At 23.9% G+C, this 27561-nt stretch overlaps 2 protein-coding genes across 2 annotated transcripts; one reads left to right on the top strand and one right to left on the bottom strand.

Moving 5' to 3' along the window:
• The first annotated feature begins 609 nt into the window (after window positions 1–609).
• Window positions 610–22811, top strand: LOC127284120 (fibril-forming collagen alpha chain-like). The gene is made up of 30 exons (XM_051309418.1): window positions 610–883; window positions 6153–6212; window positions 6704–6796; window positions 6940–7071; window positions 7389–7441; window positions 7579–7641; window positions 7935–7994; window positions 8525–8648; window positions 8949–9073; window positions 9599–9805; window positions 10483–10581; window positions 10860–10968; window positions 11209–11396; window positions 11492–11708; window positions 12455–12543; window positions 13147–13308; window positions 13440–13601; window positions 13808–14005; window positions 16330–16474; window positions 16729–16989; window positions 17489–17622; window positions 17944–18213; window positions 18812–19027; window positions 19232–19321; window positions 19453–19597; window positions 20188–20421; window positions 20509–20739; window positions 20997–21169; window positions 21854–22075; window positions 22343–22811. Exons 1-30 carry the CDS (start codon window positions 706–708, stop codon window positions 22487–22489), a joined length of 4587 nt encoding a protein of 1528 aa, XP_051165375.1. The 5' UTR covers window positions 610–705; the 3' UTR covers window positions 22490–22811.
• A 2075-nt stretch (window positions 22812–24886) lies between these two features.
• LOC127284128 (uncharacterized protein DDB_G0283697-like) lies at window positions 24887–27547 on the bottom strand. The gene is made up of 2 exons (XM_051309427.1): window positions 26723–27547; window positions 24887–25688 (listed from the first exon to the last, which is right to left on the bottom strand). Exons 1-2 carry the CDS (start codon window positions 27118–27120, stop codon window positions 25367–25369), a joined length of 720 nt encoding a protein of 239 aa, XP_051165384.1. The 5' UTR covers window positions 27121–27547; the 3' UTR covers window positions 24887–25366.
• Window positions 27548–27561: the final 14 nt, after the last annotated feature.

Genomic DNA, 27561 nt, shown 5'->3' with positions numbered 1-27561 from the left:
TTATTCTTGTGATAAAACAGTTTGTGTTTTGTCCTGCTTGTTAATGGCAATTTTCCATTTTTGGTAAACCAGTTGATAAAGTTGTTTAAGTTTTTTTTTTTTTATCTTTTCAATCAACACAATGTACACTCGTCGCCAGATATGCCTACACTTTTTTGTCCTTTTCTAACTCATGTGTTGCCATGACAACACATGCGTATAAGACAAGAACAGAAAAGTGTACCGCATATACCGGCTAAAAGTATACTGTTTTGTACTTGGTGCACTCTACAGTGTAAAAATTCAATTTTATATTTTTGGCTATAGTAAATAGAATTTTGTGTTATCTAATTTTTTTTTAAGGAAATAATATTCGCGTAAAAGAATTATCCATTCCTCCCTTTTAATATAGTATATGGGATATATTGTGTTTTTTTTCTAATATCGCAGTCTATTTGCAAAGTGAAAAAGAATAAAAATAAAAGAGTAGAAAAATGTTTTATAAAAAGAGTTTGCTAAAAGATATTACAAGAATAAGGGGGGTAAAGTTTTGCTACTCCGGAGGATGATGACCTCTTCTGCAGCTATTGGTGCATCTGCTAAATAGATGACACGAGTCTTGTCACATGTCTAGTTTGCCCTCAAGCACAGTGTGAGCCGGGTTGGCTCTATATGCTAGTTCATAAAGTGGTGATATCGAAAAGTGAAGAGTGAAGACAACCCCAAATGGGAAAAAGGGTGACCATTCTTTTGGTCGCAGGTTTCCTCGTGGTCCAAAATTTGGCCCAATTGGAATCTGCCAAAGCCAAAAGACATCGACCCAAACCAACTCAACAGCCAAATGTTCATTCAGATTTATACTCGGAATATGAAGATTATTACGAGGAGTACGACGAAAGTAATGGTCAGTCTTTCTTTTTCACCTTTTTTTTTTTTTTCTTACTCCCTGAGAAATGATATAATATTTGTTTCAGAGAGACAAATAAATATTCATTTCTATTTCAAATAAATTTTATTTGCAGAAAATAAAAATTATATTTCTGCTAAATTAAATTTTGCCCAAACTAATATTTTGTTCTAAATTAAATTTTTTATTAAAAAAAAAAAATAGTGAGAGAAATATATTTTTATTTGATTCAAATAAAAGATTTCTTTGTGTGTAAATTTTAGAAATAAAAATTGAATGAAAACGTGAAGAATTATAATTTTTACCTAAGTAGATTTTAAAATTAAAAAAAGTAAAATGTATTTGTTAAATTTTTCTGTTAATATATGTTTTTTTTTTTGATAATATAATTAAAATAATTGGAGGTATATTTAAATTATTTATTAAACATTTAATTAAAATTCTAATTTTATAATTATTACTAAACAATGTGAGAAACTTTTTTTTTTTTTTTTTTTTTTTTTAATCTTCTGTAAAATTTTACTTATTATTAGGAAAAAAAATTTAATTAATTCAGTAAATATTTGTGAATATTAAAATATTGAAAGTGAATAAATAATATATTTTAAAATTGAAAGTTAAATTTTTTAAAAGCAAAATTAAAAAAAAAAATATTGAAAATATAAATTTTCAAAAATGAAAAAAAAAGTTTTTTAAATCGAAATGAATTTTTATTGATTTTGTATATGTAATGAACGATTTATTGAATGTAAAAGGGGTATTGCTCATGGTCTCAAGTAGTTTGGTTCTTGTTGAAGGATTTTATCTCGAAAGTAACTTCTTCTTCAGAGTATCATCGATTCGGTTTGTTTCTTTGACGACATACTTGAGTTCCAATATATATGAGAGCTGATTGCGTTTCTAATATATATATATATTGATATACCCTTTTAAATAATATATATATATATATATAGTCTAATATATTTTAAAGAACAAAGAAGATAATATGTGCAGCATCCCTCGTTATTACTTTTAATAAATTTTCTCAACGCGCGATACTAGTACAGTCATTAAACTTTGTCTAATAGCAAGTCACGCGAACTCGCGAATTATTATATCTTGCATACGTATCGCATAGATCATCTTACTTGCGCAAACTCTTTGAATTAAATTTCTCTATGATACATCTTTGTTTCTATTTATGAATATTCTGGACCACTCTTGGAAAGCATAAAATATTCTCCTCCACATTGGATTTGTAGAAAATTTTTGTAGCGTCGAATTACCAATTATGGAATTTTTAACGAAACTTAAGTATGCAACTTTTATATGATAAACAATTTTTAAAGAAATAATTTGCTTAAAAAATATTTTTTTTTATAATTTGTTGATTAATAAAAAAAAACAAAAGGAAATATTTTTTAGGCAAAAAATAATTATAGAATTATACATTCTAAATAATTATTTCTTTCAAAAATTGTTTATCATAAACGTTGCGTACTTCAGCTTTGTGAATTTTTATTTCATTGATTTTTACAAAAGTTGAACTTTATATTGAACTGAATTTCCATTTTTAATTAACCAAATTTTTTATGCAAATTATAATTTTTTTGCTGAAACAATTTTTTTAAAATTCCAGAAATTGAAAATGGTTAAATTCGATCAATTTGATTTTTTGGCAAATTAATTTTCGCCTAGATGAAAATTCTGATTTTCGACCATTTGAATTTTCTAGAACATTAATAATAATGGAATAAATGAATATTCTGAAAAATTAATATTCAATGTCTAATTTTTATTTTTCTACAAAATTAAGATTTTTTAAAATTATTATTCTGAAAAATTAATATTCTACGAGATATTTTGCACAAAAAAAATGATGAGGTTTAATCAAATTTAATTTCTGGAAAATAAATTTTCTAAATAAAATTTCTGCAACATTGATAGATAATCAGTTTAATGAAAATTTTCTACAAAATTAATAATTCAAAAATTTAATATTTTGCAAAAGTAAGTTTTTCTAAAGATTATAAAATTCTATCAAATCATAATTTAAAAATTTTTTATTTTTAGAGCTTATTCATTTCTTTAGTTAACAAAGGACCCAAATGATGCAAGAAAAAAAATATAACCTCATTTAATAATTTAAATTTACGTGGGTCAAAATTGGGGGTAGTGCCTCCCCTTAAATTTCAAAAGATATTGTTAATTTTCAAACAATTATTAAATTTTACAGAACTAAAAATAATTTATCAAACAATTTTTGGAAAACATTTTTTAAATTTAATTGAATTTTCAAAGATTTAAAATTGAGATTTTTGAAATTAATTGAAACTTTAAGTGTTTAGTAATTAAAATTTCAGATGATTTCACTAAAAATTTATTAGAAAATGCGGACAAAATACAATAATTTGAAAATCATTTTTAATTGAAAAATGGTTTCAGATAGTTGAAATTTCAAAGAATATTATTAAAATAGTTAAAAATAATTTAATTTCCTTAGAATTATAATTGAAATTATGGATATTTAAAAAAAAAAATTTCGATGGAAAATTTTAGAAATAATTAAATTTTAGATGCTTTTAAATTCAAATTATTGAAAATTCAATTAATTTTGAATTCAAATTTTTGAGAATAATGAAATTTTATTTGTTTTTAAATTTGGAAAAAAATTGAATTTCAGTTCATTTTGAATTGAAAATTTTGGGAAATAATTGAATTTTAATTGAAATTTTGGATAATAATTTAATTGAATTTCATTTTTGATTAAAAATTTGGATAATTAATTTTGAATAGAAATTTTAGAAAATAATTGAATTTTATTTCATTTTAAATTGAAAACTTGGTAAATAATTAAATTTTAAATTGTAAATTTTGGATAATTATTGGATTTTTAATTGATTTTGAATTAAAATTTCGGGTAACAATTGAATTTTAGTTTATTTTGAATTGAAATTTTTAAAAAATAATTCAATTTTATTGTGATATATTTTTTTTAAATTATAAACAATTGTTAAATATCATAAAAATTTTAATTGAAAAATAATTTTGATATAATTGAATTTTGAATTATTAAAAATAATTAATTTAGTGAAAAATCATTTTAGTTCAAAATTTGTTAAATAATTGAATTGAAGAAGATCTGAAGAAGATCTACATTTTATACTAAAAAAATGTATTTTATTTACATTTTTTTCAAATGTAAAAAAAAATGTCACATTTTATTAACGGAGTGGCTATTTCGCCCGTCGCGGGCGAACTAATTAATTTCTGTTATTTCGCCCGTCGCGGGCGAAATAGATACGACTGTGTGAACTGGCTATTTCGCCCGTCGAAATGAATGTGTTTTAGAAAACGGGCAAAATAAGAAAAATAGATTATTTCGCCCCTTCAAGATAAAATCGAGTATCTGGAAGACGGGCGAGTATATTATTTCGTCCGTTAAGTATAGACAGCTGTTTTTTAGATAATGAGAAAAAATAATTTTACTTTTTTTAAATATAACAAATAAGATGCATAGAAAAAAGACGTCTGAGTATAGGTCTAATATTATTTATTTTTATCTTTTGGAGTATTTGGTTTAATAAAATAGAAGAAATTTAAATAAAAAAAAAGTTCTTAAAAATTCTTTAAATTCTTAAAATTAATACTTAATTATTTTCTATTTTTTTTCAAAAAATTTTATTAATTAAAGTTTTGAGAATATTTGTAACATAAAATTTGTTTGTAATTATTAACTGACTTTAACGACGTGACTTTAAAGAATAATAATTAATAATTATTATTCTTTAAAGTCACGTCTCAAAAACGTGTAAAATAAATATTTGAAAAATCTTTAAGTTAATAATTACAAACAAATTTTATGTTACAAATATTCTCAAAACTTTAATTAATAAAATTTTTTGAAAAAAAACACAAAATAATTAAGTATTAATTTTAAGAATTTAAAGAATTTTTAAGAACTTTTTTTTTATTTAAATTTCTTCTATTTTATTAAACCAAATACTCCAAAAGATATGAATAAATAATATTAGACCTATACTCAGACTTCTTTTTTCTATCCATCTTATTTGTTATATTTAAAAAAAGTAAAATTATTTTTTCTCATTATCTAAAAAACAGCTGTCTATACTTAACGGACGAAATAATATACTCGCCCGTCTTCCAGATACTCGATTTTATCTTGAACGGGCGAAATAATCTATTTTTCTTATTTTGCCCGTTTTCTAAAACACATTCATTTCGACGGGCGAAATAGACAGTTCACACAGTCGTATCTATTTCGCCCGCGACGGGCGAAATAGAAACAGCCTTTTATTAAAAGAAGTCGATAAAAGTCGTATTTTTAAAAAAAGTCGGAAAAAGTCGTATAATCCGAGGCCTGTAAACATATAATTTTCATTATTATCATTTAATATGTAATAATATTCTAATAGATAAAATTATTATTGATAATATTAATCTTTAATTTCTTTATAACAAACAATTAAATACTCAATTTGGCGCGCTTGCGCGCGTTTAATTTTGCTAGTTCTACTATATAAATAGAAATTCGATAATTAGTAATTCGACTCTGCAAAAGTACTTACAAGTATTTTTAAAGCATTTTTTATTTAAAAATTTATTGTTAGAGAAACGTTGCATAAATTTTTTTTAAACCCAAAATTTCAAATATTTTCTTTTTCAAAATCGTTATTTTCATAAAAATATTGTCAACTTCATCGACACACGTTAAAAATATCATTTTTGCCACGAGGAAAAATTTAATAAAATTTTCTAAAGTTTTAAAATTAATGTATCCGATGGAAAAAAAAAATTTTTACCTTTTCAAAAGAAGGAAGAGAAAAAAATAATTTTAAAAAATTTTTACTGCCTTTTTGAGAGTTTTTTTTTTCATTTTTTACTCAAGAAGTGAAATGATGGACGAGATCATGATCCACAATAAGATTCTGAGACAATCATTTGACCCTTTTCAATTAATGGCTGTTAATTCTGGGCAGTTGCGAATCGTGTTACGAATCAATTAATTTATTATAGCGAAAACCGGAAGTTTCTTTGGCCGTATATGCATCCATTGTGTTGTACCAGTTGTACAAATGATCAATTAAAAAGTTAGTTAATTATAGTGTCTTCCATTTCTTACGCGGAAAATAATTAAATATAATTTACCTATTATTTAAATTTTTAGAGTTATTAAAAAAAATTTTTTTTGTATAATAAATTGCATATTTATTACTGTTTACTTATTGTAAAAATTTTTCTCTTACTTTTTTTTTTTTGATAGAAACATCTACAATTGAATCACAAACGGAACGATCGCAATATGCAGAACCAGGAAGTTATGGTAAATTAAAAGTAAAAATTTTTAATTTTCAAATTTGTAAATAAATGCTATTTTCAATCTTAGTATCCATAATTAATTTTAGAAATTTAATTTAAGTACAATTAATGTTTGAATGAAGTAAAAAAAAGAAATTTACAAGAAATAATTGTGGATTTGTAAAATAACACAAAATAAAAATAATATATTCTTTTACTAATAATTAGTTTGTTGATTGAAATTTTAAAAAAATGTAATAATTCAAATTTTTATGAATATTTTATTTTTAATTGAAATTCATTTAATTTTCAAATTTGCAATTTAATTAAAAAATTTAAATAAATATATAACAAAAAATCATAATAAAAGTTTGTTTCATCATTTTTTTTTCTGAAATTTTTTAAACAAAGCTTTTTTTTACAATTTTTGAAAAATGATAAATTTATTGTTAATTTATTTAAATTTATTTAGTAGATTTATAAATTATTTATTTATTATTGTATATTATATTACAGGGCGATCGAGATTTTCGGAATCAACGCCACTTCCGGTAACATCGAGACCTGTTTATTCATCAACATCATTTGACCATTCAAATACAGAAAATGGTATTTATTATAAATTATTTCTAATATAAATATTTAATATATTTTATTAAATAATTTAATTAAATAATTTACCTCGTCAATTATTGTTGTGCATTTGACTTTTGTGATATATTAAAGAAAAAATTAAATTGTTTAATATTCAGAAAACTTAATCTGCGAATATGATGGAATATTTCGAAGACCTGGAGAGGAATGGAAACCAAATAATTGCACACTTTGCATATGCAATCGAGGAAAATCTGATTGTACTCAACTAATTCCATGCACAATTAACGGTAATTATTAACAAAATATTTTCAATAAATTTTCATATTAATTATAATATTATTACAAATAAATAAAAAATCAATTACTTAAATTTATTCTAATTTAATTATAAATTATTTTACATGTGTAATTAATAAACATGAACAATATTCTATAGAAAATTAAACATTTTCATTAAAATACAAATTTAATTCAATATTTTTAAATGTTATTTTAAATAATATTTAATTTAAAAAATTATTAAAATTGACTTAATTTAATATTTTAGATTTTTGAAAAAAATTCTACTACTGTTTTCAATTATTGTTTGCTTTTGAATTTGTAGATTCAGAGTCTTCAGAAAATATAGATTCAAGAACAGAAGAGCCAGAAAATGACGTATGAAATTTATTTTTAAATTAATTTTATATTATCATTTTTTTTTACACAAAAATCTAATCATTTAAAAATTTTTTTTTTTTTTGAAAATATTTTTAAATATTTATAAATAAAAAATTTTTTCTGTTTTTTCTAAGCAATCATCGGAAATCGTTCCTGGTGAAAGTAATCGAGTCAGTTCTGTATATTCTGGATTGCACGTGAGTACAATAAGAAGTAATTCTCAAATTAATACACAATAATAATTTCTATGTGAATTATGTGTAAAAATAATTTTTGAATTCCTTTTTGATTTATTGTTAATTAAATTGTTTCTTGAATGTAATTAATTTTTTTTTATTTATTTTTAATCCTATGAAAGTTTTTAGTTTATTTTTAATTATTATTATTATTATTATTATTATTATTATTATTATTATTATTATTATTATTATTATTACTGTTAAAATTCACTTTTATTGGGCTAGTAATAAAATAATATTTACAATTAAAGGATGATTCTATGTCGACTGCACGACCGTCACGTTCGGATATTCCTGTTCCTTCTCCTGATGTAAGTTAAATATTAATAATAATATTGAAATTTCAAAAATATTTTTCATTAAATGAAATTATTCTTTTATATAAGAATTTATTTTGTATTTAAAACAGGTGTTTCAATGTAATTTCAAAAAAATATAGATATATTTTTTAAATTATTTAGAGAAATTCATATTATCTCGATATTGAAAAGAATTGTATTAAGGCCATGTGATTGTTGTGATTTTACGTGTAAAATTTTATTAAAAACTCAAAAGTAGTATAATGCTTTGTTGTCATTATTATAATATTTTGTCAAAAAAATTTATGTCTAAAATCGTATTGCCGCCATATTAAATTTTCCTCGCAAATATAGAATAATTTAAAAATAAATTTTTTGTCAAAATATTAATACTCTGACACATAAAAGCAAATATTGTATTTTTTTTTATTAAATTTATTAATTTTTTTACAACGTGTATTTAATATTCAAGAGTATAATTTTGTTCAAAAAGGACTTGTCCTGTTCATTATTAAATAAATAAATACATTTCTAATTCTCAGGTTTCTATGTATTATCAACAATTAGCAATAGCTCAAGCAAGTGACGATAAAGGACCTTCAGGACCAGATCCTTTTGCTTACATACATGCACAAACTGGACCTTCTGGTCCGCGTGGTCCTCCAGGTATTTTTAATTAAATTTAATCATTTTTTTTCCTTTCTCTTATCGTACATTATTATTTTTATTGCAAAAAAAAAAAAAAAACATTTACTAACATTTTTAATTAAAATTTTTTAATTTTTAATTTTTGATGACAATAATTTTATAATTGTAGTTAAACATTAACTTTAATTTTCAAAAAATTTTATTTTTGTCAAAAAAATTAAAATTATTGTTATCATCATGAATTATTAATATTTTCCATTTTTTTTGTGAAAATTTAACTTTTTTTCTTGATAATTAGTTTAAAAAAAAAAATTACAGGACCGCAAGGGATTCCTGGGCCTCAAGGATTTCCTGGTCCAAGAGGAGAACCAGGAGATACTGGACCTCCAGGAGTTCCTGGATCGCTTGGAAGTAGAGGCTTACCGGGATTTCCCGGAAAAGATGTAAATTTTCTTTTTTTCTTGTCATTTTTTCCCTATATAGCTTGTTCTGTTATATTTTATTTTATTTAAATATTTCATTTATTGTAAGAAAAAAGATAATTTTATTTTATTCAAATAATAATCCTACCAATGACAATAATATTAATAATAATAATCTATTAAGAATTTTTTTTATATAGAAAAACTAATAACTTTTTCTCTCTAAATAATTTTTATTTTATTTTTTTTTTTATTACATAGTTTTGATTTTTGGATTTAATGTATTGAAACATAAATGTTAAAAATTCTAAAGATTCGCCCAAATATGTTTTATATGAATGATATTTGAATTAAGTAATATAATATATATTTGAAACAAATAATTTTTGTATAAATGATTTTTATAAATAATTTTATTATATATACAAATAAAACAATATTTATTTTAGAAATATTAATTTTTTGGAAAAAAAATAAATTTGTTTTATAATTTTTTGTTAATTAAATAATCTTTTGAGGGGAAAAAATATGCTTCTTTCATGTCAGGGAGAATCTGGAGAGGACGGGGATACGGGAGCTCAAGGACCTCCAGGAAATCCAGGTCCAAGAGGTTCCACAGGTCTGCCAGGACTTCCTGGAATGAAAGGACATCGAGGATTTCCCGGTGTTGACGGAGCTAAAGGGGATCAAGGTCCTTTCGGTGAAAAGGGTCCACTAGGTCCATCGGGTCCAATGGGACCAATTGGACCAATGGTTCGTTATATATTATTTATTTTATTATCAAACAAAAATTAACTATACATATATGAGAAATTCAATTTAATTATAATTTTAAGTTTAATTTGAAATTAAACAATAGTAAAAATTTATATTAACCAGGTGTGATTTCATATCATGAACATTTTTTGCTTCCTCAACAGATGAAAAATTATTTAAAATTATTTTAAAATACAAAATACTTATTATTTTGCCATAAATTATTTAATTTGTTTCTAATTTTTTTACTTTTAAAAATTATGGCAAAAAAAATGAATAATTAAAAATTTTATATTAATAGTTTTCTTTTTTCAAAGTTGAATATTTTCTACAAAGAGAAATATTGTTTAAAAATGACAATTTTCAAATTTATGGTAATAAATTAAAATTTTTCATAAACGAAAAATTGCGATAAATTTTACATTTATGTATTAATCGATTTGTTTCTTTTCAAAGAAATTAATTTTTGTATTTATTTTTGCATTTTGAATAGGAAAAAAAAAAAATTTTCAATAAAAACTCGCATTTTTTGAAATAAAGTGCTATAAAAAAAATTTTGTTTTCAGTATTTTTAAAAATCTTTGCATTTTCTCTGTGAGGAAGCAAAATTAAATTTCACATTATAAGCGACGAATATAAAATAAAAGTCGTTTTTTTAAAAATAATAATAATAGGGATCTCCTGGTCCTCGTGGCGAGAGGGGAAGAGAAGGACTTCCTGGATCACCTGGACTTAGAGGAATCGATGGAATAAGCGGACCTCCAGGACAATCTGTGAGTAAAGTTTTACTAAATTTTTAATTTTTAAACACTGATTCGTATAAAAGAAACAAATTTCATCATATAAATTAATAATAATTATTATAGTTTCATTTTCTAAAATGAAAAGTGAGAAAAAGAGAAAATTGAAATTTGCCAAAAGTTTTTAATTTGAAAATATATTATTTTTAAATTTTATTTACACTTATTAGTTGATAAATTTATTATATATGTATATATATATACTAGAAATTTAGAAGAAGAAAAATGTAAAAATCTTTTGAATTTTTTAGGGTCCTGTTGGAAAATCTGGAGCACCTGGATTTCCTGGTCAACCGGGAGTAAAAGGTGATCAAGGAACTCAAGGAACAAAGGGAAGTCAAGGTTCTCCTGGTCCAAGAGGTTTGTAAATTTTCCATAAAAAATTACTATATATAAATATTAAAATAATTGTTATTTTTGTTCAATCAAATTTTTTTTGTTTGAGCCAACAAAATTTTACATGGGTGCAAAAATTTTTTCTTCTTTCAATTAAAATTAAATTTTTTTTTTATTTGATGCAATTAAACTTTGGTTGAATTGATAATAAAATTTTCTTGAGACAAGCAAAAATTTTTTTTACCAAAAATTTTCCTGTCACAGGAGAAACGGGACGTACTGGTCTTGTGGGCGAGGCGGGTCCGCAAGGACCACCAGGAAAAGACGGTCAACAAGGAGAGAAAGGAAATGCTGGTAATGCAGGCGCAGTTGGACTTCCTGGTTTTCCTGGATCAAGAGGATTACCAGGTATGTCTGGAAATCCTGGAACACCTGGCGAGAAAGGGATTAATGTAAGTTTATTATTAAAAAAATTTTTTTATTAAAAATTTAATTTTTAATCAAATTAATTAATTTCAGTAATTTATTTATTTTTTTTTTCTTAAAGGGAGAACCAGGAGAAAAAGGATTCAAAGGTGAAACGGGCGTGAAAGGTGATTCAGGAATTCCAGGACCTCGTGGTTTACCGGGTGTCGTTGGTTCAGAGGGCAAAAAGGGCAAAAGAGGAATGCGAGGTCCACCAGGTTCTGCTGGTCCACCTGGAGAACGAGGAACATCTGGACCAAGAGGACTTCCCGGCAGTGAAGGTCCCATTGGTCCCAAAGGTAATTATGATCAACATTTAAAATAGTCTTAGAAACATTGTTTGATTAATTTTTGTTATTACAAACGTGTTTTAATTATTTTTTTAATTTTCAACTTTTTCACCTTTTTTTAAAAAAAAAAAAATTAATTCAATTGAACAATTTTTTTTATTTATTAAAAATTGTATAATTGACTTCAAATTTAAATTTAAGAGATCAATTTTTAAAAAAATTTAATTTTCAAAAAATCTTAATTTTTTTTCAGTTAAAATTCTATATTTGCAGGAAATTTCCAATCGATTCTAAATTTAATTCATTCGAATTTTTTTTTTTTTTAATATCTAAAATTCATTGTTTTCTTATTACTCTAAAATTCAAATAATTCAAAATTTAATTTAATCAATTTGCAATTTATTTCAACTTAAAACAATTCTAATTTCAATTGTTGAAAATTTTAATTTATTCGAATTGAAGTACATACGAAATTCAATTAGTTTTAAATTTTAATTCTAAAAATTTTTATTTAAACATTTTAACACATCTAAATTGAATTTATATAAATTTTAATTAATTTAAATTTAAATTTATTCTAATTTTAATAAAAATTTTGAAATTTAATCAATTTACAACTGAATCTATTCAAATTTCAATTAATCCTAATTTTTATTTTTAAAGAACTGTTGATAGAAATTTTTATACCTATTATTAAAATTAATGTATATCATTAATTATTATATAGAATTTTTTAAATAATTATTTTATTTAAGGTCTAACTGGAGAGAAGGGAGGAATTGGTCCCGCTGGACCTAAAGGAAGTCCTGGAGAAATTGGACGTCAAGGTCTTCCAGGATTGCAGGTTTATTTAAATTTATTATAATTGCAATGATTTAAAATATTTAAATCAAAACGTTGTCTACATTAAAATGTTTTGAACATTTTTTTTTTTATAAATTTATATTAAATATATTTTTCATTTTTTTATATTCTAAAGTTCAAAATTCATCTTTTAACCTCTTGGCGGATATTCAATTGACATTTTATCCAAAGTTATTTGGAAACAAAAAAACACTACTTTTTAAAACATTTTTTTAAAAAAATCTTTATAATTAATTAAAAATATTATAATAATATAAAGTTAAAAAAATATTTAAAAACGTATCGTTTGATTTATTCATTTATTTGAGCATTTTTTACTATTATTAAAAAGTTATTAAATTTACAAAAATGAAAACATTTTGAAAAAATTTCTTTTTGGAATTTTAGTTAAAATTTTTTATATCAGTTCTAATATTTTCTAAAAAAAGAAAAAAAAAAGTTCTCTATAATAATTAAAATATTTTAAGGTATAATATTACAAAATTATTGACTTTTTAGAGATCAACAATTTTGAAAAACATAAATTTGTTAAACAATTTTAGTTTTTAAATTAGAAAAATCAATGATAATTATTATTAATTAGGGAGTGCGAGGTGGAACAGGAAGAGCTGGTCCTGCTGGAAAACAAGGACTTCCTGGAGAACGTGGAGTTTCTGGACCAGAGGGAAAAGTCGGAGAACAAGGACCAATTGGTCCACAAGGAATACCTGGTCCACTTGGACCACCGGGAGAAAAAGGATATCATGTAAAAATTCTATTTTTTTTCTATTTATTTATTTATTTATTTTTGTTTTGTTTTATAATCTACATTTTTTATAAAAGTATGAAATTGGTAAATAATTAATAATGTATTAATGGAATTTGCTTTTTTTTTAGGGCGATTCAGGAAAAGATGGAGAACCTGGACTTCCTGGACAACCGGGTATAAAAGGTGACACGGGTAAACCGGGTCCTTCAGGAGTTCAAGGCTTAACAGGATTAACAGGAAATACAGGTGATAAAGGACCTCCAGGTCCAATTGGTGCTCGAGGATTTCAGGTAAAATATAATATTATTTTACAAAGTCAAAATGAAAAAAAAAATTATTTTAAATTACATTTCTTCTTTTTAAAAAGAAATTAAAATTTTTTAACTTCTTATAATATGTTGACAAGAAAGATATTTAAAAGACAGTTAAACAAAAAAAGAAAAAAACAGATTCTTTAAAAATTAAAAAAAAATTATTTTTTTGTGTTTTCACTTAGGGCTTACCAGGAGCGCCGGGAAATTCGGGAACGCCAGGAAAAGATGGTGAAGTAGGACCGCGAGGACAAGCGGGATCACCAGGAAGTACTGGTAATAGAGGAGAACGAGGAGTTCCTGGAGAAAGAGGTCCTGTTGGAGCTGCAGGACCCACTGGTGCTAAGGGAGAAATTGGAGCCCCAGGGGTTGACGGTCTTAATGTGAGTTACAATTTTGTTTTCTCTATAATTATATAATTATTACATTTCAAACATTTATTAATATTAATTTACTTATTACTTTTAATACATAACTAGGAAAATTAAACGCGCGCAAGCGCGCCAAATTGAGTATTTCATTGTTTTTTATAAAGAAAATTAAAGATTAATATTATCAATAATAATTTAATTTATTAGAATATTATTACATATTAAATGATAATAATGAAAATTATATGTTTACAGGCCTCGGATTATACGATTTTTTTCAAAAATACGACTTTTATCGACTTATTTTAATAAAATGCGACATTTTTTTACATTTGAAAAAAAATGTAAATAAAATACATTTTTTTAGTATAAAATGTAGATCTTCTTCAGATCTTCTTCAATTCAATTATTTAACAAATTTTCAACTAAAATGATTCTTCACTAAATTAATTATTTTTAATAATTTAAATGAAATACATCACAAAATCAATTATATCAAAATTATTTTTCAATTAAAATTTTTATGAAATTTAACAATTGTTTATAATTTAAAAAAAAAATATCACAATAAAATTGAATTATTTTTTAAAAATTTCAATTCATAATAAACTAAAATTCAATTATTACCCGAAATTTTAATTCAAAATCAATTAAAAATCCAATAATTATCCAAAATTTTCAATTTAAAATTTAATTATTTACCAAGTTTTCAATTTAAAATGAAATAAAATTCAATTATTTTCTAAAATTTCTATTCAAAATTAATTATCCAAATTATCAATCAAAAATGAAATTCAATTAAATTATCCAAAATTTCAATTAAAATTAAATTATTTCCCAAAATTTTCAATTCAAAATGAATTAAAATTCAATTATTTTCCAAATTTAAAAACAAATAAAATTTCATTATTCTCAAAAATTTGAATTCAAAATTAATTGAATTTTCAATAATTTGAATTTAAAAGTATCTAAAATTTAATTATTTCTAAAAGTTTCCATCGAAAATTTTTGTTTTGAAATTTAATAATTTCAATTATAACTCTAAGGAAATTCAATTATTTTTAACTATTTTTATAATATTCTTTGAAATTTCAACTATCTGAAACCATTTTTCAATTAAAAATGATTTCCAAATTATTGTATTTTGTCCGCATTTTCTAATAAATTTTTAGTGAAATCATCTGAAATTTTAATTACTGAACACTTAAAGTTTCAATTAATTTCAAAAATCTCAATTTTAAATCTTTGAAAATTCAATTAAATTTAAAAAATGTTTTCCAAAAATTGTTTGATAAATTATTTTTAGTTCTGTAAAATTTAATAATTGTTTGAAAATTAACAATATCTTTTGAAATTTAATTATTTCTAAAATTTTCAACTTTAACCCTTCGAAAAGGATTATTATTAAAATAAAAAAATTTATTTAAAAATCTATAAAATATTTTTGTTGAAATAAAAAAAAAATCCACTTTTTTTTGGAATATAAATTTACTAAAACGACTTTTTTGTGTCTTTAAGTTGATTCGAGGCCTGTGTTTTTATAATTAATATTTAATAGGTATTCGTTGGCCCCTGGTACCTTAAAAATTAATTTTTAAAAATAAATTTTTTGCAAATTACTATCTTGTACGAAATTTCCTGGCGCATCTTTTTTCTCATCATAAATTTTTTGTATTTGTATACAATTTTTGAATCAATATACAAGTTTAAAAAAAATTTCGTTGGTAAACGTTGTGTACTTCAGCTTCGTGAATTGAATTTTCGAATTTGGAATTTTAAAGAAACTTATTCCGAAATTTGGAAACACAATTATACAACTTTGGCAAAAATGAGAAAAAGAATTGTCAAAATTTGACACGTCGTAAGACTACTATTCAAAAAAACACGTGAAATCAGAAAAGGCCAACTTCAAGTTAGGACAGAAGGACAGACCAAGCATTTTATTATTATATAATAATAATTGTAAAATTTTTCCGATAACTCAAACGCTTGTATTTTGTTTATTTTCTGTTAACAAATTTTTTTTGTTTTTTTTTTAAATAAAACCCTTTCGTCATCGAATAAGCGTTTTTTTTTCAAAAAATTCGATTTTTGTGATTCCAGGACCTAATTTAATTATTGATAATTTTTTATATTGTCAGAAAATGTTGCTTTGACCTTAAAAATTAATAAGAATATTTATTTTCAATTTTTTAGGTCTAGCAGGTCAACCCGTTTGCCATCAGATAAATGTATTTTTAAAAAATTCGATTTAATTGATTCTATAAACATTAATTTGTTTATTAATTATTAATTTAATAATTCGCAACTAAAATAAAAATTTCCCTTAATCACAGGGTTTACCGGGTCCTAAAGGTGAAAGAGGAATTTCCGGAGTTTCTGGTTTGCTTGGCTTGCCAGGATTAAAGGGACCTTCAGGAGACGCTGGACCAAAAGGTGACAAGGGTGTAATTGGTCCTCTTGGCCCTGAAGGTCCACAAGGTACATTTTGTCAAATTTTAATAATAATTTTCAATATTTCTAAGAATAAAAATAGTTTTTTTTTTTTTTAAGAAAAATTCCATTTAAACACTTTTTTAAGTGGTTATATTATTAAAAAAAAAAAAAATTGTATACAAAATAAAAAAGGAGGGGAAAAAACAAAGAGACAAACAGCAAACATTAAAATTTAATTAGAGTATATGTGAAAATTAATTTCACTTAATTTTATAACTATAGAAGGGATAAATTTTAAGGACGTATGGGTGATCGTGGTCCACAAGGATTGTCAGGACCAGCTGGACCACCCGGTGAACCAGCAGAGAGGGGAGATCCTGGTGCACCGGGTCCTATGGGCGAAAATGGACCTCCTGGAGGTCCTGGCGAGAGAGGTTTACAAGGCCCTCAAGGTAATCAAGGATTTCCAGGACCTCCAGGTTTAATTGGACTTCCCGGTGCTAAGGGAGATTCTGGACATTCGGGATTGAAGGGTGAAAGGGGAAGTCCCGGTGTAACCGGTAAAATTTAATTTTTATTAAAATTAAAATTTAATTTAATTTTTGTAATATTTAAAATTGTGACGAAAAAATATCGTAACTTATTATTAAATATGGATTAATTTCCAAAAAATTAATCTTTTGATTTTCAAAAATTGAATCTAAATTTAAAAAAAATATATTAAATTGTAAATATTTTTTAAAAATATATTTCAAAATTACAAATTCAAGGTGTCTACGACTTTTGTCGAATGAAATTTTTATTTAATTTAATTTGATTATTTTATTTTTGAAAAAAATATTTCTGTAATAATTTCGTCTTTTTTTAAAAAAAGTATAAAATTTGATATTACAAATTAGCGGCTTAAAACCTGTTGAATTAATAAATTAATTCATATAGTAATATTTATAATATCAAAATACAGTTTTTAAAAATATTTCAAAAATTGTCAATAATAAAAAAGAGATTAAAAATTAACATTATTGTAATGAATTTTATTGATTATTATAAATGAAACAGGCGCTCCTGGTGAAATGGGTCCTCAAGGGAGACACGGACCTCAAGGTGTAAAAGGATCTCGTGGTGAACCTGGTGCAAGAGGAGAAACTGGACCTCTTGGTCCACCTGGAAATCCCGGATTGGTTGGATCAATTGTAAGATTTTTATTTTTATTTATTATTACTAATATTTCAAAAGAAATTGCGCGCTGATTACAAAAATGAAGTATCAAAATTAAAAAAGTAAAACAGTTTTCAAATTTTTAAAATATTTCTAAAAGTGTTCTAATTATGACATACTTTATAACTTCATTTTTGGATTTATTGAGAAAATTAAAAAAAATATTATACAAAATAAGTTTTATTTTTAATTTTGTCAAAAAACGTTTTTTCGAAAAATTTAAATCGTAATAATACAGAAGCAACAGTACAGAACATTTGAATAATATATTTAAAAAAAAAACATTGTTTTAATAGGGACCTCAAGGTCAAATTGGACCACCAGGAAATCCTGGAATTCAAGGTGTGAAGGGAGCTCCAGGCGAGGCAGGTCGTCAGGGAAATCCTGGATCAATTGGTAGTCCAGGATCACCAGGATCTGATGGTGCAAAAGGAGAAAGTGGCAATGAAGGCCCATCAGGATCACCTGGAGCAGTTGGCCCTCCAGGAGTGCAAGGCGATAGAGGGTTACCAGGATTACCAGGCCTCTCTGGACCCACAGGAGGCAGAGGATCCCGCGGAGTTCCGGTATTTTAAATATATATTTATTTTGAATTTTCAAAATTTAATTTAATTTAAACAAGCAGGAATAATTTTTTTTTAAAACCAACCACGGATCCTTATTTTATAAATTTCCTAAATCCCAAAAATTGTATGTGAATCTATACAAAAACGCGATTGAAAAAAGAAAAGTAGGAAAGTAATATAACGACAGGTTCATTACGTCCTGTCGCCGTCAGATGGCAGAAGCATGCAGGTAGGACAAAGTCGCAGCTGTTATATTACTCTCCTACTTTTCGTTTTTCAATTGCGTTTTTGTATGGATTTTTTACACAATCTTTCGGATTTATGAAATTTATAAAATAAAATTTCCTTGGTGTTTTGACGATTTTTTTAATCTAAAAAAATAATGTTTCTTATCAAAATAGGTATAAAATAAATAAATCAAAATAAAAAAATATCTATATACAATAAAAAAATGTCAGATACTTTTTTTTTTGTTTTTTGATATTTTTTAAAATAATATATTGATTTATAAATTAATTTTTTGAAAAAATTAATTAAACGCCAATAAAAAGGAGAAATTTATTGTCCAATTAATTAATCAATCAATTTCTATTAATAGGGAGAAGTTGGTCCAATTGGAAAACAAGGTCCTGAGGGACTTCCTGGTCCTTCAGGAATAACAGGTCCCGTTGGTCCGCCTGGTCCTGTGGGCGAAGCGGGAATAGAAGGACCACCCGGAAAGCCAGGATTGCCCGGATTTACTGGAAAACAAGGAGAAAAAGGACCTCCTGGTTTAAGTGGACCTTCAGGAATTCCTGGTGCTCCTGGATTACAAGTAAATTAAATTTTCATTAAAATTATTAATAAAGAATAATTAAAATTATTTAATCGTCTATTTTGGAAAATTAAGTTTTGTAAATGAAAAATAAATATGTTTCATTGAAAATAATTTAAAAAAATTTTAATAATATATTAATATAAGATTGAAAATATATCTGTTTTTTTTTTGTTCTATTAGTTTTTTTTTCCTAACATTTAGGGTGCACCGGGTAGTATCGGAAATCCTGGATCTCCTGGAGAAAAGGGACCGAAAGGTGACACTGGATTTCCGGGTTTAGAAGGAATTCCGGTAAATCATGAATTTTAATAATAATTAGCAGAAAATCTTAAATTTAGATATAATATTGTAATTATTTTTTCATTAAAAAAAAAAATGTTTGAGTTTTAAGAGAAATTTAACTTAATTATATTAAAAATTAGGGTCTCAGAGGAAAACCAGGACTTGCTGGTCCCGATGGTGTAAAAGGAGAAAGAGGAGTGGAAGGAGCAAAAGGATTGAAAGGACATCGAGGTCTCATTGGTTTGCAAGGATTGCCTGGAATACAGGGACTACCTGGTGATAAAGGTATTTAATAATTAAATAATTTCTAATCGAATAATATTTTAAATTTTCTCTATGTAAATAAAATAACATACATCGTTGCAGCTGAAAACCAATTTTTTTTCCTAAATGTTATTTTTAAAAATTTTTTCGACGACATGTATTTTTTTGTTTAAAAAGTTATAACGAATTTAATTTTCCAAGTCGGAATTAAGAAAATAAAGAATTATTTCAGTTTTACAACTATTTGACTAATATTTTATTTTTAGACTTGAATTCACTGTTCTTTAAAAATCCTGTAGAAATATTAAAAAAATATTCAAAAATAACAGAATGGCGTCCATTTTACTAAAAATATTTTACTTCAAATTACTCAAAAACGCCAACTTCTTTTTTGTACCAATTTTTTTTTTCTTTTTGGTAAATTATCTTCATAGTAAAGAAAATTTTTGATAAGAATTTAACTTTTGCTTGACAATATAGAAGAGAATATCTCCTAATTAAATAAAAAAAAATTGTATTTCTTGGATTTTTTGAAAGAAATCATTATTTTTATCATCCCTGAAATAATGATTGTTCGTTGATTGAATGAAAATTAATTTCTTTATGTAAAGGATCTGCAGGACCACCGGGTTTGCCAGGAAAAGATGGCGAGCATGGTATTAGAGGAAATCCGGGTCGAGATGGAAGTCCAGGTCTTTTGGGACCAATTGGAAATCCAGGACCAAGAGGACCTTCTGGAGAAGGACGTCAAGGACCTGCAGGTCCTCCGGGCCCACCTGGACCACCAGGACCTCCTGGAGATGGAAGTTTAGGATACGATGCGGCTTCACTTGCCGCCTATTTTAGTAACTTTCCTAATTTAAAAAAATTTTTTTTTTGCAATTACATATTTTATTTTTTTATTTTTTGTTAATATGAAAAAATATTTATAGATATGGGTCAACAACAGGGTTCAAGTAAAGGGCCAGATTCACCTCTTGGCGATGAGCCAGCGAGATATTTTGGCAATGAAATGACGATTGATGAGAAAAAAGAATTTATGTCAAAAATGCAAAATCGTTTAGAGGAATATGTGAAAAAATTGACAAAGCCCAATGGTGAGAAAAATTCACCGGCCAAAACGTGTAGTGATCTTTTTGCTACATATCCTAATAAAAAATCAGGCAAGTTATCGAGAAATGTAAATAAAAAACAATATTAAAAAAAAAAAAATGAAATACATAGGTATATTATATTAAGTTAAATTAAATAAATATTGAATTAAAAAAATAAATATAAAAGTAAATATCGAGTAATTAAAATTAAAAAATTTTAAATAATATAAAAATTAAATAATTAAAATAAATAATAAAATAAATAAAAATCAATTAAACTAGCTTTTAAGATAAAGTGAAGAAAATAAAATGTTTTTTTTTCACAGGTGAGTATTGGATTGATCCGAATGGAGGAGATACACAAGATTCAATTTTGGTTCATTGTGATGCTGAGAGACGTGCAACTTGTTTATTCTCAAATCCAAGTCGAACTGCAGAAATTAATCACATTGGAGAAGAACAAGAAGTTTGGCTCAGTGAAGTAAAACCCAGTATTAAGGTATATATTTTTTTATTATAATTATTATTGAATGTTTGCCATGTGATTTTTTTCAAATTTTCATTTTTTTTTGCAGTTCATAAAATTTATATAATATATTTTCTTACTTTTACATAATAGTCAGAAATTCTTCTTCGACTTTTTATTTAAAAAATTTTTAATTTACTTTCATTTTTCTAAAATTCTTGATTTTTATAACATTTTTTCTCCATATTTAAGTATTCTTATTTTTTTATAAAACCTAAAATTTATTTATTTAGTATTAGAAACTGGGGCTCAAAATCCTCAATTTTCCTGACAAATACTCCTTTCATTTTATGAATTTCTCAAATTTTCAATTTTTTTCTTTCAAAGTTTCTCTTGTATTTCCTTAAATTTTCTATTTTCCTTTCTCACATTGTCATGTTTTTCTTTCTTTCTCTCAATGTTTTCCTCAAACTGTTCGTGTTTTAAAATTTTCCTTCAAATTCATCTTTTATTTAAGAAATTCTTAAAATTTATTTTTTTTATTATTTATTTTTTCTATTAGTTTGGATCTTAAAAAGTCTTTGAATTTTTTTTTTTTCTCAAAAATTGTTAGATACCCTGGTTTTAATTGAAACATTATTTTTTTTTTGTATTTTTAAATTTAATCAATTCCTTTTATTACAAAAATAAAGATATTTTTATTTTTGTTTTAAACAGGTGACATATAAAGCCGACGGCAATCAAATAAGTTTCTTGCAAATGTTATCGAAACATGCCGAGCAAAATATCACTTATCATTGTAAAAATAGCATTGCATATTTTGATTCTGAACGGAAAAACTATAGACGAGGATTAAGACTTTTGGCCTGGAATGACGTCGAATTGGCACCAAGAGGAAATAGACGACTCAAATATGATGTCATCACGGACGAATGTCAGGTAATATTATTATTAATATATTTTCTGCCCTATATACCTGATATGAAATTGTTTTTTAATTTTATTATTTTTTGGAAACAAAATTTTTTAAATAAACTTTTTTTTAAACAAATTTCGTAAAAAAAAATTGAATCACAAAAACTAATTACTTTTAACAAATTGATGATTATTATTTTAAAATAATAATTTCAAGAAATTAAAGTGAAATAAATATATATAGGAAAATTGTAAAGGAAAAAAAAAATTGTAAAAAAATTTTGATTTCAGTCTCGAGCAAAAAATTGGGCCAAGACAATAATTACATATAAAACGGAAAAGCCGCTCAGACTTCCGATTTTGGATGTGGCAATGAGAGACATTGGAAAGGAAGATCAAAGCTTTTGGATAGAAATAGGACTCGCTTGCTTTCAATAATTTTGTATTGATAGAATTTATCGAATTTCTATTTTTTTTTTTTATCTATTAAGAAAATAGTTGATATTTTAAATAAATTAGATGTCAATTTTGTTTTTTAATTTATAGTTTAGAACAAAATGTCAAAATTTTCGATTAATATAATCGATTTTTAAAGTTGATAATCATATAAAAATTAGAAATTTCCTTTATTCAATGTAAGAATACATTTTAAATTTGTAAAATTTAAAAATAAAACTGACAAAATTTATTTTTGACATCAACTATCATTTGGATGATAAATTGAAAATTTCCTAAATTTAATTATTAAATTACTCAGTAATCAAATCGTATAATTATAAATTTAGGAATTCATGATACTTAATTAAAATGAAAATCATTTTGTGTGTTTGAATTTATTTTTATATTATAATGATAATTTAATTAATCCAAGTTTTACTTAATAGCTTGTACATAAAAATTTCTACTTTTTATTAAAAATTCTAAAATATATAATATTAATGAACTGAATTTTAAAAATATATTATTTTGTTTATTATTAATTTTATTAAATCAATTTTTCAAATTTTATTATAACACATTAGTCTAGAATTATAGTACTAAAAAAAAATGTTTCTTTTTGTTTAGGTAAAATAAATGTTAATCGATGCATCTTTTTTTTCTATAAAATATAGTTTCTTTATTTTCTTATAACATAAAGAACAAAGAGAACCCAACAAGAATGTACGAATAGAAAGAAATGGAGTAAAATCTTTTTTATTTGATAGAAAAAAATTAAAAATTTATTTTATAAAATGTTAAATTCCTAATTATTTATTTTGGATAAGTATATTAATTGTTGCGCTTTTTTTTAATATTACTATTTACTATTACAGAGTACATAGGGGTTGGAAAAAATTATTTTAAACCTTACTTGATACAATTTTCCATAAAAATGAACATTTAAATTATTCATTTAATTATTAAAAATTAAATATTGCATAATGCAGTAATATTGAAATATATTTCCATTTATTTCTTTTACTGTAAAATAGTCTCAATTAGTTAACATTCGTATTTAATGTATTTTTGATAGACTTCCTGAAGAGGAAATCATTTAGATTTCAAAACGTTGGAGTAAACTAATTTTAACTATTTGTGCGCAAATGTTTTTGTTTATTTTCACCACTCTTTAATAATATTCCTCGGACGTAAAAGATTAAATAATAACATACATTATTTTCATGACAGTAATTAGGGCAGCAAAACTAATTCAAACGTGCAGCAATAGAAATAATTTCATACTATTTTTTTTTATTAACATTTAGTTTAATAAGTCGTAAATTCGCTTCCTTTAATATTCCATATTCAGGGTGTCCAGCAAGAAGTACAAAGAAAAAAATCCCCTAACTTTTTTCCAATTTTTCTTTAATAAATATTTAATATTATTAAAAGAAAAAATGAAAAATATCAAATATTAAAGTATTTTTAAGATAATAAAAAACATTTTATTTATTAGCATTATAAACTTTTTCTTGCACCGAAAAATTAAAAAAAAAAAATTCACTGAACATCCTGATATTCAAAAGATGTCGCAGTAATTAACACATTTTACTCTATTTTCTCTAAATTTGAAAAAGCCCTTCGCCTCTAATTCCTTGGCAGAAAAAAAAAATTAAAAGAAGAAATAAAATTTTACTCTTTGTCCTTTTTTTAAGGGGCAGTATGTATAAGTACAATTTTTTTTGTGTATAACTTTTTTGGTTCTTAAAATTAATAAATTGATTGATTGATTTTCAGTCAAAAACTGTAAATAGTTTTTGAGAAAAAAAAAAATTATGTTTTTGATACTTTTTTTGTTTATTTGTATCACACAAAGTTTCTATAATAAGCGTCGTCATTATATTTCGTTTTTTTTTTTAATTCCCTAATTTTCCCCTAATATGCTTGGCCACTTTATAAATATTAATGAAAAAATTCCATATTTTTTTTTTAATTTATGGAAAATTCGCCTATCGAAAGGAACTTAAATATTCCTGTTTTTTTTTTTAATTACACAATTCATGAAAAATTTCATGTTCAGAGGAATTTAAATATTCTCATTTTTTTTTAATACATTTTTTAATTCATGGAAAATTTACTTGTTCAAAGGAATTTAAATATTCCTGTTTTTTTTTTTTAAATATATTTTTTAATTTATAGAATTAACATACTGCATTTTGTTAAAAAAAAAGATCATTTAAATTTTAAAAAAAGCTTCGGTAAAATTTAAAATAATTTAATTTGAAAAATTTTAAACAATTATAAATTGTTTTTAAATCACAGTTAAAAGTTTCCTAGGCATAAAACTTTGAATTTTGATTTAAATACAATTTCTAATTGTTTAAAATTTTTTAATTTTAATTATTTTAAAGTTTACCGAAGCTTTTTTAAAAATTTAAATCATATTTTTCTTTAAAAATACAAAATACACAGTTGGACTAAATTTTGTTCCGATGCTTTATCTGATTCTTCCTTAAATATTCGTTTTTTTAATTTTCAAAGTTTCTAATTGTTTTTTTTTTTACAATTTCTCTCCTTTTTATTGAGTAAAATATATATATTCTTCAGAAAAATGGATATTTAAAATAATTATAATGAATTTGAATATTTTTCTATGATTTAATTAATTAATCTAAGATATTCATTATAAATATCTAAATATTATATTTAAATATCAATTTTTCTCCATGATGTATAAAACCTATAATATACAAAATATTTTTTTTAATTATATATCTATAAAAATATACAATGTTGCCCAATATTTGCGAAGTAATGTTTTCTTTATAAATTAATTTTTATATATTATATAAAGATTATATTTATAATTTAAATATAATACTAATAAAAATTGATTTACTTCTTTTTCTTTTGAAATTCAAAATCTTTATCACCTAAACTTTGATAATATGTTCGTGGTGTTATTGTTGTTTTTTTTCCAACGCGCTCTAAAATAAATTCTTCTTCATATTCTATTTTACCATGTGCCAAAAGTGGATGTAATAATAAATCAGGATCATTTGGATCTTCAACGAGCAGTACATTGGAAGAATGATCTTTTTTTTTATCTTCCTCTGGAATTTTTTCTTCAACATTCGTTGTAGTATTATTGACAAGGTCCGATTTTGATATAATATTCTTTTTTACTAAACCTCGAATGACGCCGTTTTTCCATAATCTATTAAATTCGAAATTTTTATGAACCAAAAGTTTTGAACGTTCATATGAACGAAATTTTTTTTTTCCAACTTCTTTAAATATAAATTTTATTACAAAATATTGTTTTAAATATCTAAAAAAAAAAATTATTAATTTAATAATTGTTTAATGTACTGTTTTATTTTACAATGCCATCATATTTTTTTTAATAATTTATAGATTGAAAAAAAAAAAAATTTCGTTCATTTGAACGTTCAAATCTTTTGGCTCATAAATTTTTTTTATATCTACGTAAAATAAATAAAAGTAATGAACTTTTAACTTTTAAATGAAATTAAATTCAAATAAATTACAAAATTAAAAATGTAACAAGAAATAAAATTTTTACCAAAATTAAAAAAAAAAACAAAATGAGTTTAAATAACAATAATTTCAAAAATTAATTTATCAGGTGTTAAAAAATTGCTCCTCATATATTATAATTATATTTCATATTGTTTTTTCGATTTTTTCTGTATGAAAGCATTTTTTTTTAGTTTGAGGTTATGTATGGTATTGAACGCTTATTAAAAAAAAAATAATAAATTTTCAGATAATTTAAAATTCAGATTAAATAATAATTATATATGTATATTTACAAAATTGAATGAAAATAAATTTTTTTTTGTATTAAACGGTTATTAAAAACAAAAATTTAGTCTGTGAATTATGCCGGGAAAAAGTTTCTGCTCCTCGACTAATAAAATTCTACTTATTCATTTTTTTAAGAAAATTTCTATTAGAAAACAATTTTTCGATTATTTTTAGATATTTCATATTTAAAATTTTTTTTTCGAACAAAATTATACAGAAATTAGCAGAAAGTTTCTATCAATAGTAATAAATTTTGCAAATTGAAATTATTAAATTACATTGTACAAAATTATGTAATTTTACATATATATATTTATTGAATAATCATTTTTGAGGTTAGAATTATACAATATATAGTGAAAATTGACATTATTATAAGTGAAAGAAAATGTAAACACATAATTAATAATAAATATTTACCTTGATACAGTTGAATCGTCAGTTTCTTGAGATTCTGATTTAACTTGTTGTTTTTCAATTTCAAGTTGTTTTTCTTTTAATTCTTGCCTCTTTTTAATATATTGTTCTATATGATCGTTACCACGAACATTCATTGCTCTTAGGCTAGATCTTATATTGTAGGCAAAATCTTCACCAATTGCTTGATTATCGTCGTCAACATTTTCTTCTTCTTCTTCTTCTTCATAAAAAGATCGATTTCCATTTTTTACACGTGCATGTCGTTTATTCATGTCACGATCTTTTTCTCCACGTCCTCGATCAGATAAAGGCACAAATTTTGTTTCTGTACCATCGTTTAATGATGGCATCGATGTTAATTTCTGAACATCATCTCTTAAACCCATTTTTCCATTCATGACAAAATGTTTAATTTATTTCTTTTTATCACTATATACATACACTTTTTTAAAAATACTTTGTTAAAAAAAATGTATTTAATTGAATGAATAAAAGTTCATTTATTTTCATAAATATGTTGATGAGGATCTGACTGACGACGACGACGACGAAAAACAACTTAATAGTTCCATATAAGCGGAAGTAAGGATTTTTATAAAACAAAATTTTCTTGTTTTGTTTAAATAGCCAAACAGACTTAAACAAAAACAAATTAAAATTCTAAGTTCTTTTGTTTTGATGTGCAGGTCAAGACATTTTTCTGACAGTTTTGTTTCTCTTCGTTTTTCCTTTATTTTGATTTGTTACTTCACGATTCAACTAAAATGGTTTAGCCATTTAAGATAAGGTAAACCGAAATGAAAACAAATCGGCGCATGATAACGGCAACCATCTTGATT

The sequence above is a fragment of the Leptopilina boulardi genome, unplaced genomic scaffold, assembly GCF_019393585.1.
Source record: "Leptopilina boulardi isolate dan_hultmark-lab unplaced genomic scaffold, ZJU_Lbou_2.1 LbouV2_318, whole genome shotgun sequence".
In the NCBI taxonomy this organism is placed as follows: domain Eukaryota; kingdom Metazoa; phylum Arthropoda; class Insecta; order Hymenoptera; family Figitidae; genus Leptopilina; species Leptopilina boulardi.
This window is presented reverse-complemented; position numbering and strand designations above follow the sequence as displayed.

Bases quoted from the DNA above. Each gene is read 5' to 3' on its own strand.
- LOC127284120 (XM_051309418.1), top strand. From the start codon at position 706: ATGGGAAAAAGGGTGACCATTCTTTTGGTCGCAGGTTTCCTCGTGGTC. The intron at 6,213-6,703 runs GTAAATTAAAAG...ATTATATTACAG, and splicing joins TGCAGAACCAGGAAGTTATG to GGCGATCGAGATTTTCGGAA. The intron at 21,170-21,853 runs GTATATATTTTT...TGTTTTAAACAG, and splicing joins AAGTAAAACCCAGTATTAAG to GTGACATATAAAGCCGACGG.
- LOC127284128 (XM_051309427.1), bottom strand. From the start codon at position 27,120: ATGAATGGAAAAATGGGTTTAAGAGATGATGTTCAGAAATTAACATCG. The intron at 25,689-26,722 runs GTAAATATTTAT...CGAATTTAATAG, and splicing joins GACGATTCAACTGTATCAAG to ATTATGGAAAAACGGCGTCA.